Source organism: Trichinella spiralis (assembly GCF_000181795.1).
Source record: "Trichinella spiralis strain ISS 195 chromosome Unknown Scfld9, whole genome shotgun sequence".
Taxonomy (NCBI): Eukaryota; Metazoa; Nematoda; class Enoplea; order Trichinellida; family Trichinellidae; genus Trichinella; species Trichinella spiralis.
Genome location: NW_003526948.1, coordinates 3394936 through 3413550, shown reverse-complemented (window position 1 = coordinate 3413550; position 18615 = coordinate 3394936). Strand labels below are relative to the sequence as shown.

At 32.9% G+C, this 18615-nt stretch overlaps 6 protein-coding genes across 6 annotated transcripts; 3 read left to right on the top strand and 3 right to left on the bottom strand.

Annotated features, from left to right (window-relative positions):
* The first annotated feature begins 1897 nt into the window (after nt 1-1897).
* On the top strand, nt 1898-4658 carry Tsp_05444 (MBOAT family protein). The gene is made up of 4 exons (XM_003371752.1): nt 1898-2078; nt 2128-2210; nt 2480-2551; nt 3063-4658. Exons 1-4 carry the CDS (start codon nt 1898-1900, stop codon nt 4656-4658), a joined length of 1932 nt encoding a protein of 643 aa, XP_003371800.1.
* A 1659-nt stretch (nt 4659-6317) lies between these two features.
* On the bottom strand, nt 6318-7911 carry Tsp_05445 (conserved hypothetical protein). The gene is made up of 2 exons (XM_003371751.1): nt 7685-7911; nt 6318-6462 (listed from the first exon to the last, which is right to left on the bottom strand). The coding sequence occupies exons 1-2, from the start codon at nt 7909-7911 to the stop codon at nt 6318-6320; spliced, it is 372 nt and encodes a 123-aa protein (XP_003371799.1).
* Nucleotides 7912-9111: 1200 nt separating this feature from the next.
* On the bottom strand, nt 9112-12570 carry Tsp_05446 (putative Rho guanine nucleotide exchange factor 16). Its single transcript, XM_003371750.1, has 12 exons — nt 12558-12570; nt 11956-12413; nt 11814-11905; nt 11349-11751; nt 11105-11282; nt 10913-11022; nt 10600-10835; nt 10326-10478; nt 9950-10124; nt 9656-9875; nt 9414-9517; nt 9112-9354 (listed from the first exon to the last, which is right to left on the bottom strand). The coding sequence occupies exons 1-12, from the start codon at nt 12568-12570 to the stop codon at nt 9112-9114; spliced, it is 2385 nt and encodes a 794-aa protein (XP_003371798.1).
* A 285-nt stretch (nt 12571-12855) lies between these two features.
* Nucleotides 12856-13191, top strand: Tsp_05447 (conserved hypothetical protein). Its single transcript, XM_003371749.1, has one exon. It carries the CDS (start codon nt 12856-12858, stop codon nt 13189-13191), a length of 336 nt encoding a protein of 111 aa, XP_003371797.1.
* Nucleotides 13192-13228: 37 nt separating this feature from the next.
* Tsp_05448 (hypothetical protein) lies at nt 13229-13676 on the bottom strand. The gene is made up of 3 exons (XM_003371748.1): nt 13649-13676; nt 13408-13585; nt 13229-13340 (listed from the first exon to the last, which is right to left on the bottom strand). The coding sequence occupies exons 1-3, from the start codon at nt 13674-13676 to the stop codon at nt 13229-13231; spliced, it is 318 nt and encodes a 105-aa protein (XP_003371796.1).
* Nucleotides 13677-14641: 965 nt separating this feature from the next.
* On the top strand, nt 14642-16298 carry Tsp_05449 (putative nucleoporin Seh1). Its single transcript, XM_003371747.1, has 10 exons — nt 14642-14752; nt 14807-14857; nt 14915-15020; nt 15072-15190; nt 15242-15375; nt 15429-15518; nt 15585-15731; nt 15813-15885; nt 15942-16020; nt 16138-16298. The coding sequence occupies exons 1-10, from the start codon at nt 14642-14644 to the stop codon at nt 16296-16298; spliced, it is 1071 nt and encodes a 356-aa protein (XP_003371795.1).
* Nucleotides 16299-18615: the final 2317 nt, after the last annotated feature.

Here is an 18615-nt window from a genome sequence, read left to right as displayed (position 1 = left end):
ATAATTCAATTATTGAATATTTGACAAATGCAACTCGCTGCTACTGAACCCAGCGCGAAACTGTTCTAAATTAAATTACAGTAAACAAAACCATTTATAAAGTAAATGTAGGTTCAATGCAAAATGTCAAAAAAATTACTCAGCAGATAAGAACAAAATTCATACTTAAAAAATAAGTTTGTTATATTTAATAATTATTAATAAAAATCAGTCATAATTTCATTTATAATTAATTTAAAAAAAATTTTTACAAAAATGCTGTTTCAGGTGATCATTTTAACAAAGCAGATTACATTGTCAGGCTTAAATTAGCAAGTAACAAAGTTTATTCGTTCATATCTATTTCATTATTAGGGGTTGCACATATTGCAAAAACGACAAAACCGCTGTCGCCTGCGAATTGACAATTAATTGACAGTAAGTTTCTTTGGCGGTAGGTCAAATCAATTATGATCGACTGACCGCAATCCGACTCACGTTCGCTCCGGAACGTGACACAAAGTAGGACCACAGAGAGGAAGAAACACGTTATTGAACGAAAAGGCAAGCTGAGTAACAGGTACTACTGTGCAAGATTACTCACAACACACTAAAGAACACCGAAAATACAGAGGAAGACTAAACTACCGCAACCAAGATTCACTCTCGCCTTCAATCAGACTCACTCGACTCTCCACGTCACAAGCACGGACACGGTAGCCGGTTCAGATTGTCAAGCTCGAGCAAAATAATATGTAGCAGGCATTAAAATTAAAAGCTTTGCGAAAAGAATTGCATTTATTTTACTTTTTTAAACATTAATTTATATAAAATATTTTTTAAAGTCTTTATAAGAAATGAATTATAACATCCTTGCTAAATAAGAACTGATTTCCAATTCATGAGCCAATAATATGTATTTTGACATCTGTTACAGAAACTTGAGATTTAAAATAATAAAACTACATCCAATTCCGCACTTTTTAAATTAAACCAACTTGAAAAAGGTTTATTTATAAATTAATTAATTACTGTATTTACAGATAATTAGGATTCACCTTTTGTTAAAGCTGTAGAAGTTGAATTTTGCATTAATTTATCAGAAAAAAATTACTGAATTTATAATGGGAAATGTACACTGCAATTAATGATCTACATGTTCCATTTTACTTAGAATTAATTTTCATTTTCTGAAATAATGAACAATACAGTAAACAGACATAAATTTTTGTTGGTTATTGTTTCGCATAATTCTGACCTTTCTGCATAGAAATGTAATAGGAATAATTATTAATTATAATTTGTAAATATATATTTCATTCACATTCATACATTGAACATTATCAGTCGACTTCATTTGTATGTAATGTGAAAAGCATGGTATATTTTTTAATTTTAAAAAGCAGTAAATAATTAAGTTTAATTTGTAAATTTATCATTAAAATAATGAATAAATTTTTACATGCTTAGTTTTAGTTTATTGAGCTACTTATTTATGTATCATATGACACTATCCTGCAGGTAAAGCATAAATGTTAAAAAAATATTTTTGGCGAAAAATGTACCAGTATATTTTAGCTGTTTAATAATTCATTTATAATTATTACGAGTTCTCGTTTTTATTATTTTTCTTGTTTTTCATTTCCTGTATGCGTAACCTTGATGTTATATTACTGTAAATGTGTAGGTCGCCGTCATTACTGTGCTTCGTTTGGCGTCGATTGTGCTTTCATCGCTATTACGTTGGTGTGGTGGTTGGATTGTGTTTGATATAGTTGAATATGACTATTTTAATCATTAATATGTGTTTTGATTTATGAAATTCGATTGTTATTTTTGAATAAACTTTGAATATATGCAATAGTTATCGTAAATATTATTACGTTTTAATTTTTTTAGACCTTCGAAACGCACTTTTATGGCTTGCGGTATAACTTTGAAAAGATCATTAGACTTAGACAGTCCATATGGTCCGGAACATGCGGTTAAACGGCGTTGTACGGGTTCCACATCACCAAGATGTTTATCATTTCACGCGTCGCCTACTCATTCACCACCGACTGTCGTTGCGGAAGAATCTCCGAGGAAGCTTTCGCTAAGTCAGTAATGGTTGTTTTGTTATGTGAGTTTTATTCTCCTATTATTTAGCTGATATCGAAGCTTACTTGCGTCAAGAACTTCGCGGAAATGCTAACCGTACAAATGATATGGATACCGACCAAAAAATTGATGTTAGCGCAGAACTCGCAACTTTTCGTGATCGTCCATTGCTTTCTATTCGACAGGTTTTGTTTTTGTTTTTGTTTTTTTACATACATTGAATGTAAATTTAATTTTCAATTTAGCTTTGTAATTTGTGTGATCGACTGCTGAAAGAACAAGAAATTCGGTTGCGCGAAGAATTCGAAGAAGTGCTTAACGCACGCTTAACCGGTTGGATGGAAATGATTGCGTTTGAAATGTTTGGAATGCTTGGTTTTTATTATCATATTTGTTTTAGAACAGTATCAAACCTTTGTTCGATTCACGTATGATCAAATTCATCGTCGAATTGATTCAACTGAGCCATCGTGTAAGTTTGCATCGTCGCGCGTGTGTTGTCTGTTTACAAGTAAAGTGGTTTCCTTTAGATTTGTCCTAAAAGGAAATTTAAAGAGGGAGTTTACGCTCCAGTCCAGTCGTCGCCCTCCAGCAACACTCGCCTTGATGTCATTTTATTCTTTATATAATAGCGATTGGTTGCCGCCTTGCTTCATTTTGTAATGTCTGTCTGTTGGCATTTTTGCCGTTTATGAAACTTGAAAATCCATTTCTCATTCCATTTTGCTTTATTTGTTTAACAATTGCTTTTTAATTTTATTCTTTTTTGCTTGCATTCGACGATTTACCGGTGTTTGAAAATGAATAATATGATATTACACAAAGCAGTATATTGAAGCTATATTAAAATTTCTGCAGGAACGGATAAACGCTGACGTTGTTATTGATGATGCTATTTCGGCTTGACGTTTCCGAATCGATACTTGTGTTTTTTATAATTGTTTTCGTATTTTTTGATAGGTTTTTTGCGTTTTCCTTTTTAGCCAAGATCTCAGTTTTCGGGTGTGGGAACAATGAGTGTGTACAGTTTACGGTTACCAGCGTTCGAGGTGGTCAGTAGTTTTATAATTTGGTTTGCACACGTTGCCTACGCTTGGTATTTGATTGGGATCGAATCTGCACTGTATGGTGGTGAGGAAATTAATCAATTCAGTTTCGTCGATGGTTGGTCAATAATTGGACGTATTCGAGATAATACAAATTTTGAATGGAACGTTTGGATGACTATGCTCCCTTACTACGTGTTGGCGCTCGTACTTCACCGCTTGTCGGGCTGTTTGTTGGAACTTCTTGATTGTAATGTTCAGAAAGCGCTTTTCATTTCCAGCTTATTGTGGCCAGCGTTGAACTGCATTGCTTATGGTTGGTTTCCGGTGGCGGTTGGTCTTGTTTACGGTTTTACGTTGTTTATTACCACTCGAATCGTGACAAGTCTTGTGGCTTTGTGGGCGATTTCTTTGCTGTTTTTCGGAACTCTGTTTTCAGACGTGTATAGTCAATTTGGACAGCCGGACTATTACGTATTTTGCGTCTACATCACTTACAAATTGTTGCAGTTCATCAGCTATTTCAGTTATCAGATAGAAAGCGCCAAAGTTGGTGGATTTAAAAAGTCGTTCTTCATAACACTACGAGATGGTTGTCTTTACGCGTTCTACATGCCATACAGCACGGTTTTATTCGTTACTTACAGAAACTTCCTTGTTCAGTGCGTCAAGCGCAGTAATGGAAATTCGTGGCGATCGATTGTTTTGGTTGGGATTCGAGTTGTTTTCTGGACTTTGTTCTGCGAAATCGTTTTGCACATCTTCTACATGAATGCGATGATTGTGGACGTTGATTTTTTGAAACACACCCGACTGGACGTGCTGTGCGCATTGGTGCTGACCGCCGGTCAGTTTTTTCACGCGAAATACGTGGCCATGTTTGGACTGTTCGCGTTGTTCGCCAAACTCGACGGCATGGAACCCCACTGGAAGCCGGTCTGCATTGCCCGCGTGGCTCTGTATTCGGTGATGTGGCGCAGTTTCGACCACGGCTTGTACACGTTTCTTCGGGATCACATTTTCAAACCGATCGCCAACAACACGTCGATCCCATTGAATCCGATCACGAAACGATTTCTGGCCATCGGCATCACTTTTCTATTCGTCTGGATTTTCCACGGTCAGTCGGTCAGTCTCGCCTGGTGGGCGTTGTTGAATTTGGTCGAAATTTTGTTGGAAGCAGTGGCCTCAGTGATCGACCGCCGTTGGGATATTTTCAACACGCTGATCCGAACCTACGGTCCATTCAACACCAGACGTCTGATCGGCCTTGCCATCATCCCATGCACGGCGTTGAGCGTCTTTTCGATCGTCTACTTCTTGTCCAACGTCGAATGCGCTAGTGTGGTGATCGAACGTCTGGCGTTCAACCGACACCAGTGGTGGACTGTTCGGCCGGCTTTGGTCTATTTGATCGGTTTGGGATATTTTTTCGTTCAATTTTCCATCGAAATGCAACAACTGGCTCCGGTTCAAATTTACATCGATTCCCAGCAACGACGTCTGAGGGAAGCTTTGAAAGTGTTCTACTGAAATTGCTGTTGCGACGAGAAAAAATCTACAGTGGAAAATTTTTAACAACAACAGTCACTTGTAGATTATTTGTTTTCAATCTTGAGTTATGTTTATGTTATTTATTCACACCTCATTATTATTATTATTATTATTGTGTTTTAGTTTTTTCACATGTAGTGAGAGCGGGTATACTGCGTTGATTTGTTCATCTCATTTTCAACGTTAGTTGTCGCTTTAACTGTTCCACGTTACTGATCACTACTTGTTTCACGTTAGCCGTTTTTCCATAGTTGATAGTGCATCTCTATTGCCGGTTCTTTGTTCTTTTTGTTTTAATGTTTGGTGATGGTAATGTTTGGTGTCTACAAGTAAACACTGAACATCAGCTTGTTCTGTTATTTCACTCACTTTGTTGACTACTTCTGACCCATGAAAATGAACAAACGCAAACAAATCGAAAATCAAAATTTAATATAATGATGCAACAAAAATAACTGTTAAATTCAATTTTTACAACAATAATAAACTTATGACCCAAATGAATGTGTAATTGTTCCATTCTTCACATACGTATGAAAAAACTGATCGTTATTTTCAATATTCTTTACAAACGCTTGTTACACAATCCAATTATTGAAAATAAACTAAACGGTGCTACTGTATATTGACAAATTAAATACTTCCGTAAATTACGTGGCAAGTTGTTTATTGTTCAGCTTATGTTACTGTAAAAGTAACCACAAAAAAAAAGACACGTCACATGCGCTTTGAATTTGTTTTCATTGTATATAAATGTTTACATTTATAAGCATTTAGATTGGACTAATGAAATGTGACTAATTTTTTTTTCAAATCAAAACAACTCATTAAAAATCAATTTTAACATTTGTCATACATCAGAATTCTTCGTAATTTTTAGATTGAAAAAATTCTTTTATAAAGTTCAGTAAAACAAATATGCTTTGTTGATTATGCTTAAAAATTACAATTTGAAGTAATACGAAACATGTCAAATGAAACTTGCAATCAACTGCACAACCAAACAACCTGGTGAACGCGTCGTATTTTGTTTCACATTTAGAATGTTCTGCTTGATTTCATTTAATGTGACAATAAAATTTAACAACAAATCGCTTTTCACAAAAGCCCCTTCGCGAGCAAGCTTCTCAAATAAACTTTCTTTGTTCGGGCTGTCATCTATTTATCAAATACTGTAACAATTGGAACACAAACATTTTATTTGCATAATGAGTTTAATATAGTGTATTTAAACTTTTTATATTGCGAATTTTTTCATTTATTTCATTTTTTGTCATTCAAAAAATACAAAAGTGCAGAATAATTTTATTACAATTTCAATTTCATAACCAACATCATTACAGTAATTCAATATTCAAGTAAATATTCACATGACTTCGTTGAAGAGAATATACAGTATGGAAAATTTTCAATACGCATAATGGATGGAAATAATATGTTTTCAATGAATATTATTTAAATCAAGAAACCGTACACAGTTTGTAATTTAATTTTATTTAAAAAAAGAGAATTTGAAAAGAAATGAACAGACAGAAAAAAGAGAAAATGATACACTAGCACTATCAAAATTTTTCGAATAATAATAATAATAATGATGAGAAAGCAAGAATTTTAACACTGCAGATACATTGAGGTGATTTATCGATGATTACTCGAGGAGACAAGATTTCGGTGTGCATCGTCAAATACGTCATCTTCAGAATCGGAATCGCCGACTAAATTAGTACTCAGCTGATGAATTGGAAGCACGTCGTACACGCGTTCTTTCTTCTGTCTTCTTGTTCTAAAATAGCAAAGCTTAATTTCAACAAATCCACCATAAAACCGCTACAAAATATCACCAGCAAACAAGCTGCTGACAATATTTATTAATAAACTAATAAATTATTTATAGTACATTGTCTATAATTTATTCTTTTTTTCATAAATTAATCATTATATATTTAAAAAAGGAAGGAAATTAACAATTAGTTTATTGGAATCACGATGAAACCGATGGCCTGACTATGATGTTCATAACCTGACGGTGGACGAGCATGACACAAATTGTCTGACTATGATTAATGCAATACGCAGATTTCCTTAGCAACTGTATTTCAAATCAACAACAATGTAAAACGCCTTTTTAATATAACAATTACAATTACCAATTTTCCATTAAACACCTGTAGAACATTAGTATTAAGTAAGATATTTTTAAATACATTCGATAAAGTGCATTTCCCATCAAAATTATTAATTACATCACTGTGTTTGATATTTTTCCCTTCTAAAAGATAAAACAATCATGATGTAAGAAAAGAATACACAACAGCTCATCAGAAAAGTTGCACGTCAAACCTTATCATGCATATAAACTGATAAACATTTAATGGACTGAAATGCTAAAATTGCAATTCAAAATTTTCCTAGCAGAATAACAATTCATTGTAGCAACACTTCTACAACAATTATTTATGTTGTTATATCATGCAGTTTAATAAGTTTCTAGTTTCAAATATCAAATGACAACCAACTGAATTCAATGTATAAGGAAAATGTTTATCGAATGATTCGTATCAAAACATGCTTAACAAAAAAAAATAAATAAATAAACAGGTAATGTTTGACTTTTGAAGATTATCAGATGAAAATGAAGCTGCAATTGACTTCAATCATTACGTGTTTGTTTACTTCAACTACGTTGCAATCGATAACAAGCAAAATGAAAAACTAAAACAAAACAATAAAATAACCCGAAAACAATAAGGTGCCATTGATTTTTCCAGATGGCTTGAAAACTAACCTACACAACTGCAATTAATAATTTGATTTCACTGAAATAAAATCATCCAATGTTACATTTGAGCAACAATTACTATTGTGCAATTGATTACAAAAGCCAGTTGCTGTTTAACACACAAAGCAATATCTGTTTATTCTATTATTCAAGGTTAAAAGTGAAATTAAATTGGGACGATTAAACAATTGTAAAATATTTTAAAAATGTACATACGATCACTCACCTCCACATATTTACGCCGAAATAAAGCACAATTATAAGCATTGCAGCTGCTAGAATGTACATCATTCGATGCAATACGAAATTGTCCAGCTTAAGTCCAAAACCAAAATCCGAATCATCATGGCTGGAATATGACGGCTTCAATGGTGTCCCTGTTGTTGTATTAATCTTCGGAATTAATGTCGCTGAATCGTTTTGGCTTGAAGAAGATGTACTACCGGGCCGCATGATTTCTACTTGGAAAAGCAATAATAGGAGATGAAAACAAATTTAGTCGATGAATGACAAATAAATTCACTGAACAGCCAGAAAAGCAAAACGGTTAAGCAAAAATTTCCACTAGAACAAATATATCAGATTACAGTAAAGTGCAACTTGATGATAACGATAATTTACAGTAGTTCTTACTGTACCATTGAGGGAAAATGCTTATTGGTTTTACTATGTTTATAACAATGCTGAAAAAATATATAAAATTCAAAATTAGTTATATTTACGATTTACGATTTTAACGGTAGAAATGCAGTCACACCGTGAAACTGTCATTTTTCATGCGAAACAAGTTGAAAGATGAAACTTTAGTTGAGCTTATTTGCTATGCCTGTTTCATTTTTACGAGATATTATGAAATGAAATCTGTTGAGCTGTACTATGTTGGATATTTAAATGTGTAGCAAAGCATAGTTGAACTTGTTTATTAGAGAAATTTTATAAAATTGCTTATAAAAACAAGTTGTTTTGTGAACTTATATTTTCATTTTAGAAACCAACATTACATTTTTATGTGTGTATACTTTTACATATAACATTAACATGACCAGTGTTTTACATTCATATTTTTGTGCTATGCAGTAAAATGAACATTTCAAGTGATGAACACGCAGATACACACATACACTATAGAAACTAAATCCATAACGCCGTAAAATAAATAATAAATTATTTTTCATGTTACATTAAACTGACTGATGTTTATCAAATGTTACAATAATATTAGAAAAGAATTTTATTCAAATAAGGAACGGTAAAATCGATTATCCCTTATTGTACTATATTGGTAAGTGTAAAACTTACAAAATAACTTTCAAAATTGACAAATACAAATTTCACATCATACTTTAAACTTGACTATTTACAAGTACTGTTGCCATGAAAAGATTGCTCACCACCTAAATTAAGATTAAAGTGTACAATTAATTATTGTTAATATGTATTTTTTTTCTTAGAACGACGACCAAACTTTGGAATAAAAAAAGAAAAAAGAATCCAAATGGAATATTTAAAAAATAAAAATGATAAAAGGAAAAAAATTTAGAGGGCCAAAAAAAACTGCTGAATGAACATTTTAGGTAAAAAATGAACGAGTTTCTGTTGATCATTTTTGTATTGGAAGATGAATTTACCGTATGGGGAAATTTTCAAGTACAATCAATTGGTTGATTGTTTGGTTTTCGAGAAGAGATTGGGCAAATTTTCACAAAGAACACTGGACGAAATATCCACAGTGCAGTGGTAGGATGGATCGTTCAGTGCTCGGATCCATTTTTCCTTGTCCTCTTGGCTGTTGGTGGCGAGTAAGATGCGAACTTCTGCATTGAGATGATTGGATTTCAAAACGACGAGAAATTTGTGCTCGAAAGAAGCGTTAAATCGTAATAATGTCTGTCCATTCTGAATAGAATTAACATTTTTAAAAGGGATTAATTGAACATTGGTAAAAGCAAATTCACCGTTCCAGGATCGAAGCTGAACGATGGTACGGCAATGGACTTTCGATCGCAGTAATCTTTGACCAGAAAATTGTTGCGCGTCTGTTTTGTTATCAGCAGAGCATCTGAGAATAGAAACAAAAATGCATTGAACCAAGTAGTTCTACCTGAAATGAAGATCACATGCAGTTTAGAATTTGAAATCCAAATGCTGCAGATGTGGAATTGTATTGATTAATTTTTGTAAAAAATTATTATATTACTTGCTGATGAAGTTTTTGATTTTTTCATTTCACTAGCACAAAAACTGCCTTTCATAATTAAACGCCTTTTCCTTGTAATTACGGGAAATTGCTTTGGACTTTGGTGGTTGTAAATCAGTTTCGAATGGAGTTCAAATAGTTCTTCAATACCTTGAAAATGTCTTCTACTTTCATTGCACAAACTTACGACACGTTGGGCAGTTGACAGTGCACACTCGACCTTAAAAAACAAAAAAAATATAATCATAAATTATTATCCCACGCCCCATTCGAATTTTGAAAAATTAAACTTACAGAAGCGATTCGTTTGTCATTTGCATTCAGCTGAGAACGAATAGCTCTGATCAAAAGCGGATATCGAGTTACTCTTTGCAACGGTTGCAAGAGAAAGCTGGCCAAATCTTGATTTTTCACCAATTTTGACTTTTCCAACAGTGCAATTTCTTCCACAAATTTCGCATTGTTCTCTCTGAATACACATGTACAAGTAATTTTTCATCCGTCATTGATTGATTGGTCACGTATTTTCACTAAACATTTCTAAACAGATCGACACGAATCCGTCTTCTATTTTTCAGAAAATTATAGAATACAAATTCATTTCACTTTTCGCATAATATTCAATAAAAGAAGAATAATTTTATCAATCAAAATTGCATTTAGTGCTCACTTGAGGTAGTGGAGCTTCTTTTGCTGATATGCCAAATCGCGGCAATAATTGACAAACACATTTTCATCTTTTTGCAAATGATCGGCCAAGATATCGCAAATATTGTCCAACATAACTGACGTTTCAACACTTTGTTTCAATTTTTTGAACAAACTATATAATAAATAATAATAATTATTATTATAATTATTATTATTATGTTTTTCTCTTAATAAAAATGCAAAATTAATCCAATCAATCAGTCAGTGCAAAGCAAGCACTTTTCTCAGCATACCGTTCACTGCTGTGCCGTACGGCGTGTACAGAGCTGAACAGTTCTTTGTGATCTTGGGCAGAGATCACGCTTTCAGAGTCGGTTTTTCCGCTCAATTTTGGAGATTGCATAAAATGCACTGTCAAAATGAGCAGAGAATTCAAATATGATGCTTCGCTTGTGACAATTTCGAAAATTTTCTCCTGCAAATAGATGGAATCTTCTCCCATCGTTTGCAACACACCCAAATCAATTGTCTACAGAATAAAAAAAATTTAAATAAAAATGAAACTGTTTGATTTTTTTTTGTCAAAACTTGCTTGTTTCAAATCACGCCACAGAGCACGATCGCTTCCAAATTGGCAAGACGACAAACTGGTGGGACTTTCAACATCACTATTAGAGGCGAATGTGAAACTTCGATTTGTTGTGATTTGTTTTTCACTGAAATTCAAAAATATTAAATTAAATTCAATATAAAAGTAATAATGATAAAAAAAAAGAAAACATTGCTTTTTCAACGAACTGTACGAAACTTCCGCTGAACCGGGCAAACCTTTGCTGCGTTTTCGTCTCCAAAGACTGCTGCAGTAAGATTCGAAAGGAAAAACTTTATGCTGTTTGATATTTTTCACTCTCAATTTGCATTCTTCACTTTCATTTGAATTTCTTTTTCCATTGTATTTTTCTTTTGTAAAATTTCGCTGCAATAATTTCAACCATCAATAATGAAATATAATAATGATAACAAATTTGCATACTGATAAAACAGGCGAAATGGATTGTTGTTCTGTTGAATTGTTGTTGCTTTGTGGAAAATTTGAATCGAACGTGACAACCACCAATTCTGGCGGCGGAGTAGACAAAATCGCTTTGTTGTCTGAATTTCGATTATTGCACTGTTTTGGAACAAATTTTGGCGGGAAATTTGAAATGCACTTCCTCTTGGAAATCGACTGGTCGCACTGTTGACGATTTCCTCTCAATTTCAACTTGCTGAACGCCTCGTCCAAGCCGAGCAAGTTGTTTTTTCGTCGACGTTTCGGCGTCCAATCAACCCGATTCCAGGTCACATTTTCATCACCGATTTCCTTTTTCAGATCGCTTTTTCCAATATCCGACCGAAACTCTTCGATTGGCCCAATTTTACAATGCAAATTATTGTTGCATTCGCTGAAAAATAAAACAGAAATAACCATCACAATTTGAATGCAAAATATAAATACAAAAATAACTTATTATTGTGGTCGATAGCTTTCAATTTGCATAATTGTCCGTTTTGTTCGATCTTCGTAAATTTTTGGCGAACTTTTACAGTTCGATTTCCCTTGAAAAAATCACGTGTTAAAAAATTGAAATCCAAAAATTCGAACTTACCATATTTATGGTTTGCATTTTACTGGTGTTAAAAAATTTTTTCTTCTTCTTCTTCGAATAAAACCGGTTGATTTCAATTCGCTTTTGAACTTGGTCGAAATTTATCGATGGTACATTGGAACGGTTAGATGAAAAATTCGAAATCGATAACGGGAAAATTTGCACTCGACCAAAACGGGCCCCTTTGATCGAACAAGCTGTATGCAAATTTTTCAACAATAATTGAATTCGATGACATGAATTTTCCTCTTTCGACGACAAATTGAAAAGTAGATTTGAAATGATTTTTTTTTCTCGATAAAACTTTTCCACCTCGCCTACTTGGCGGTGGACAACATCGACATAAAAAAAATGTACGATAATTTGAATTGTTGTTTTTTTTTCTTTTTGCGGCGTTGTATCAACAGCAGTAGTTAATTTATAAACTTGACATGAAGAACAACAACAAAAATCCACTGCTGAACAATATTAATGAAAATTAATTGTATTGAATTATTTTTTATTTATTTGTGAATAGATTTAATTTTTACACTGCTGAGAAAATTATTTAAATTTAATCAAAATTTTTAAACACTGCATAAAATGGATCCGTTTTCAATGACCAACGAAATTCATTTTCATTTCCTAATTTATCTTATCTTTTCATCGGCATAGAAGGCGATCGTAGCTATTCTACGGTTCAGAACCACTTGAAGCGAAGCAGCGGAAAGTACAGTGTAAAGTTTGATTTGAAATTGTCGCTATAATAAGTTTATCAAATTTATCCAACTTTTCCCAATATTCAATTTAAACTGACCACATTTACTGGAAAGATGCCGAAAAAAATGAATGGAACAATAAATCTGATCAACACAGTGAGATGATGAAAATTATTAATTTGCATTTTTAAACTGTTGTTTTATGTTTAAGAAAGAGAAAAATGAAACAAAATTCACCTCGATCTTTTCAAATTTGAACGAAAACCTCATTGGAGATGTTGTTGATTTCGAATTAGGCTCACCGAAAACTGCCCAGGTCGACCGGTCGTTGGAACAACAATTTACAGTATGCAGGTGTGGTGAGGTTGAAAAATTTGATAAACTTGAGCGTGGGCGGAAAAGGAAAAAGCGTCCGCCAACGCCCGAACATTTTTGGGATGTTGGTTTTCCTTCAGATGATGAAATTGAATCCAGACAATTAATGTTCAAAAGAAAATGTTCGCCGAACAAAAGTAGACAATTGAATTGCGATCAATGACCGTGGCAAAATAATAATTTCCATCACTTGAGCCACATCACCGACGTGAACGACGCAAATTTCTGCCGGTGAAAAATGTAAATTCAAAACCGGTTTTTTTTCCTCTTCTATTCCCATTTTGGCGCCTTGAAATAGTATCCATCAGGCAACTTTGGTTTTTTTTTTATTTGTGAATACTGTGACATTTCGAATTTCAAATTTTCAAATTTTTTTAACATTTCAAATCTGTCCACTTTTGTTGCTGATTCGAGTTGTTTATTTATTACGGTATATGAATTAATAAAAATATTTAATTGAGATTGAAAAATTGATGTTGATGACAATTTTAAAAAATCAGTACACTTCTCTTCGAGCTTTTCAAACGTTACTGAAATCCCGACTCTTTTCCACCGAACTGTATACAACAACAAAAAAAATTTTTTTTTAATTTCTTTCCTTCGCATCATTGTGTAAATACCTGCGTAACAATTTTGACAACAATTCATTTAAATTTATCAAATTCATCTCTCTTCACTTCAAATTATTGCTAGTCTTAGAAAAAAATATATAAACTAATAAAAATTAAAAAAAAATTCAACTTAATTTATACACGCAACAAAATTATCCAAAACAAAATTAAAACATATTTTTCTGCCAATTGACCGTTTGAATTGTCTTTTTAAAATAACCACATTTCATAAATATTTACATTTTCAAATATACATACATTATAATACATTGTATAAATATTTGCATAATTATCATTTTCAATGTACAAGGTTGTATGCAAATAGTACGCAAATACGAAATGTTCAGTAATGTTCCATTTAAGGATAAAATTGCATGTATATAAAATTCAATTATATGAAATTGTTAAAAGAACAAAATTATGATAATTGTAAAATTTGTTGCTCATCTATTTCACATTGCTTTTATACTGCGTTATAAATTTCAATTATTAACAGAATTGAAAATTACAATTGTAATTATTAAAATGTTCCAGAGGGTTTGTATGATCATTTAGCATATTCATCGCTCCGTTGTTATCAATAAATTAATATTTTATTCAAAATAACTTTCCAAGTGTTGTTCCATTACAGTAAGTGTGTGCAAACTTGAAAATGAATTTGCACAGTAATATGTTTTGCAGTGTTAAATTATCATTTTTTATGGTTTTTTTTGGATTAACATCCAACGATTAGTTTTTTAAATTATTTTCTTCTTTCTATAATTGTTACAATCGCTGTGACGTGACAAACTGCTAATTAAAATTTTCGTATAGCTTTGACAATGAGTGCATTGTAATTTTCCACAAATGGCAGTTTATTTGTTAAGACTGGTTTAAATTTCATTTCACTCTTTTGATAAAAATGTTCCACTCAATCATTCTATATATACTGATGTCGTTCTTAAATTATACAATTGTTTATAAATTACGATTACTCTTATATTTTCAGAATAAAGATTTACAATGCGCAACATACCTATCGAATTCAATGATCATTCTGATATGATTCATGATGTAGCTTATAACTATTTTGGAAATCGATTTGCATCCGCTTCCAGCGACCAGACAGTGAAGGTATTTGTGTATGAATTTTTGAAATATCACATATAAATTGGTAATCCATTTCAGGTTTATGAATTGGCAGAAGATGGCAGCTGGGCATTCATTGCAGATTTGAAAGTAATTTTAGTATAAAAAATAAATTAAATTTCAATTTATTTTCCTTTTTTGCTTTAGGCGCAGTGCGGACCGGTATTTCGATTGGACTGGGCGCATCCAGATTTTGGTGAAATCCTTGCTACATGTTGCCTTGGCGGTGCCATCGTTGTGTGGGAAGAGACAGGTAGATTGTACATATATATATTTTTTTTTCTTATACGAATTTAATATTCAGCGAGCAAGGATGATAAAAATCCACAATTAACTGAATGGGTAAAACGGACTACAATATCACACGAGAGAACGAAACTTTGTGATGCAAAATTTGCACCATCTCACATGGGCCTAATAATTGTAACAATATGCATAAATTGACTGTTTGGTAATGAATTTTTTGAACAACAGGGCGCGGCATATAGGGACGCTCACATTCGTATTTATGAATTGCCACGCAGTATGAAATTATCCGACTGGACATTGCGTTATGAAATCGAAACGCCGTCTTCAAATTTAAGTTGCATTTCTTGGAACCAATCGCTGTATTAAAATTTTTGTTAACAGCCTGTTGAATTTTTTAAAAACATCTTTCTAGTGCTTACGGTTCTCTTATTGCCGTTGGAAGCGATACTCAAAAGAGCAACGAACCCAAAGTATTCATTTTTCAATACAACGAAACGGAAAGGTTAAATTGTTGTTTCTTTTTTTCATATATTCATTGAAATAATATTTATTAATTTATTTATATTAGCTTGTGGAATATGTTAGAATTTCCATGCGTTACGATGGAACCAGTGCGCGATTTGAAATTTGCACCATCCTGCGGACGATCATTTGAACTTCTAGCGGTCGCTTGCACGACCGTTCAAATTTACCATCTCACCTCTGAATTACCGGAGTAAATTTCAGTTCCAAATCATAATATGTTTTTGATTAATTTTCTGTATTGTTTTCTAAATAAATAAATAAATATATTTAGCGATGAAGATAAAAAATTGTGCAAGTGGAATGTGAAATTGGAAGCTGAATTAGAAAAAGCACCTAATCATACAGTGAGTGATGAATTCTGTTGTAGCAAACTGGAATTTCCTTTGAAAATTGTTTTCAGTACTGGCGTCTTGACTGGAACATTATTGGATTGGAATTAGCAGCGGTCGACGGCGCTGCAGTTTTATCCATGTGGATGAGTGAGACCAATTTTCAAAATTTCCATTGTATAACATTTCAATGTTCAGCTTTCAAAACATACGAAGATATTTTCAGGTAATATTTTATGCATTATTTTCGCATGTTTCTGTTCATAGGAACAACCACCGGTGAATGGGAATTGTTCAAGAGGGCCGATCCGAATTGTCCCGATGCTCGAAGATTACCAGGAATTGAAGAAGACAGAGAAAATGGAAATTCTCGTCCTGCAAGTCCAGGAGATACAACACAAAATGATTTCGAACAAAGTTTCAATTAAAATTTTCATTTAAAAAAATAAAATGTCAATTTTCAATTTCATATTCACTTCTATACATTTTCTTCCAACAGAAATCACATTTAAAAAGAGAATACTTTTAACTGTGATGAGCATAATAATTAATCAATCAAAATTTCAAACGTCCAAATTCATTAAACAAAATTTTCAAAAAAGAATATACAGATAAATTCAAAAATAAAACATAAAAATTAGTGGCACGATGCTGCACTGTAATGAATAAGAAAACTGAATTCGTTGAATTGTGAAAACTCTGGAAATTTGACTTGTAATTTCAACTATTCAATACTTTTGTACTTTCAAATATTCGAAAAATAATACCTAAATGTATAAAATAAATTTCTCCAAATAAAAAATAGGACCTAGGTAGAAATTGGTTTAAAATTGTAAAATAAATTCACAAAAAAATTTTCATCAGCTATTTCCAGTTCAATGACAAATGTAATTGGTAGGTTCAAATTAACTAAAGCTGCATGGAAATTTTGCTTTAAGTATATACATCAAAATTCCTAATGGAAAAAAATTAATATTAAATTATTCATCAGAAAATGAATGATTGAAATAAATTCAAATTTGAAATTTAGATAATGTAGACCGCTTTAATTGATAATTACAGTAAATAAACATTTATACTTCTTCATTACTATTAGCATACTGTATATTTTACTGTGACAGTTGGCAGTTGTGGAGGAAATGAACGCGTCATTCAATCGCAAGTGATGGTATTTTTTTATCAAAAGCTTGTATCAAATAAAGTGCTGCTTCATTTAATGAGGTGTGTTAATACACAAGTGATGCCGTCATGCAAAAGGCGGAAGAAAATTGGCAGAGCGTGAAATTCCGTGTTTCTAGTGCGTAATATCTTTAATTTTGAATGCTTCAGAAATTAGTTTTGTTGTTTAGGGATTTGTCCGATAAACATTGGCGAGAACCACAAGCGAATAGTATGAATGGAGTCAATTTCAACAGACTTATAAAACGCTGTCACTGATGTAAATAAGCGGTAAACAGCACAATGAAAGATGTAATATGAAGACTACGCGCTGGAGTGGAGCATGTCATCATTAAAGACTGAGGCGTCTCTACATGAAATATATTAAAGTTGGCGTTAAACAAAATTACAGCAGAACATAATTAGTCAGATGGTTATTCATTGAACGAAAGTACTGTTAGCTAATACATGAAGACGGAAGCAGTTGCCGATACAATGCCGTCATTAGGTGGCTAAAGCATTTAATGTTGTGCAATCAACCGAGTGGCTATAATGGATAATCCATAAGGAAGAATGCATCTACCTGTCATCTACCGTCGTTTCCAAGAAAGACAGAGACAACCGAGGCAATGTGGCTAACCGGGCACTAAAGCCTGTGCATGCGCACAGGTGGAAAGTAATACTCTCTGAGTGTTATTCCACAATGGAAAAGACATCCGGCTGCGATGTGACGTCACGTCAAGGAAAGACCGATACCGTCGAGGCAATGTGGCAAACCAGCCAATAAATCCTGTGCATGCACACAGGTGGAAAGTAATACTCTCTGAGTGTTATTCCACAATGGAAAAGACATTTGGCCGCCATGTGAAGTCGCCTCAAGGAACGACCGATACCGTCCAGGCAATGTGGTGAATTGGGCACTTCAGCTCCTTATGGAATATATGACTGATTTTCTTATTCCATAATGGGAAGTTTATGTGGCTCTGATCTAAGCTCGCCTTCAGGAAAGCAAGATGCTTTATTCTACCATATAATGCTAATTCACAAGTGGACCAAGAAATTCTTCATTGCAAAAACCCCAAATGGTTACCAAATTATTCAACTTATGCTGTCAATGAAGCAAGCAATGCATTATAGTTCCTGTAGTCAGTTCCGATTAAGAAAGTTATTCATGAATGAGATTGTTGCGAAGCCCAACATCAGTTTATCAATTTATGAATTGTCATTTTCATAATATTCTTTAATATTTCACTGTTATTCCCCGTTCTAAGGTGATATTGATATTGTTTATCTTCTTTGTTTTACTGAATTCAATAAAATTAGAAAAAATGAAGTTGAATTTGTTTTAATGAAATCAATAACCACAAATGATGAAAAAGGTTTTTCCACTAATTAATTTTATTCGTAAAATCATGTGTTTTGTGTGCGCAGTGTGCTACTCCAAAATGACGTTTGGCAGGCGCTGACATGCGCGCCATTACTCAATTATTCTCTCTGTTTGATTCGTTTAGTAATGAGGTGTACAGAGTGTTTAATATAAACATTCTGTTCAAACGCTGATATTGCAATTGACATTTTCACCCGTTA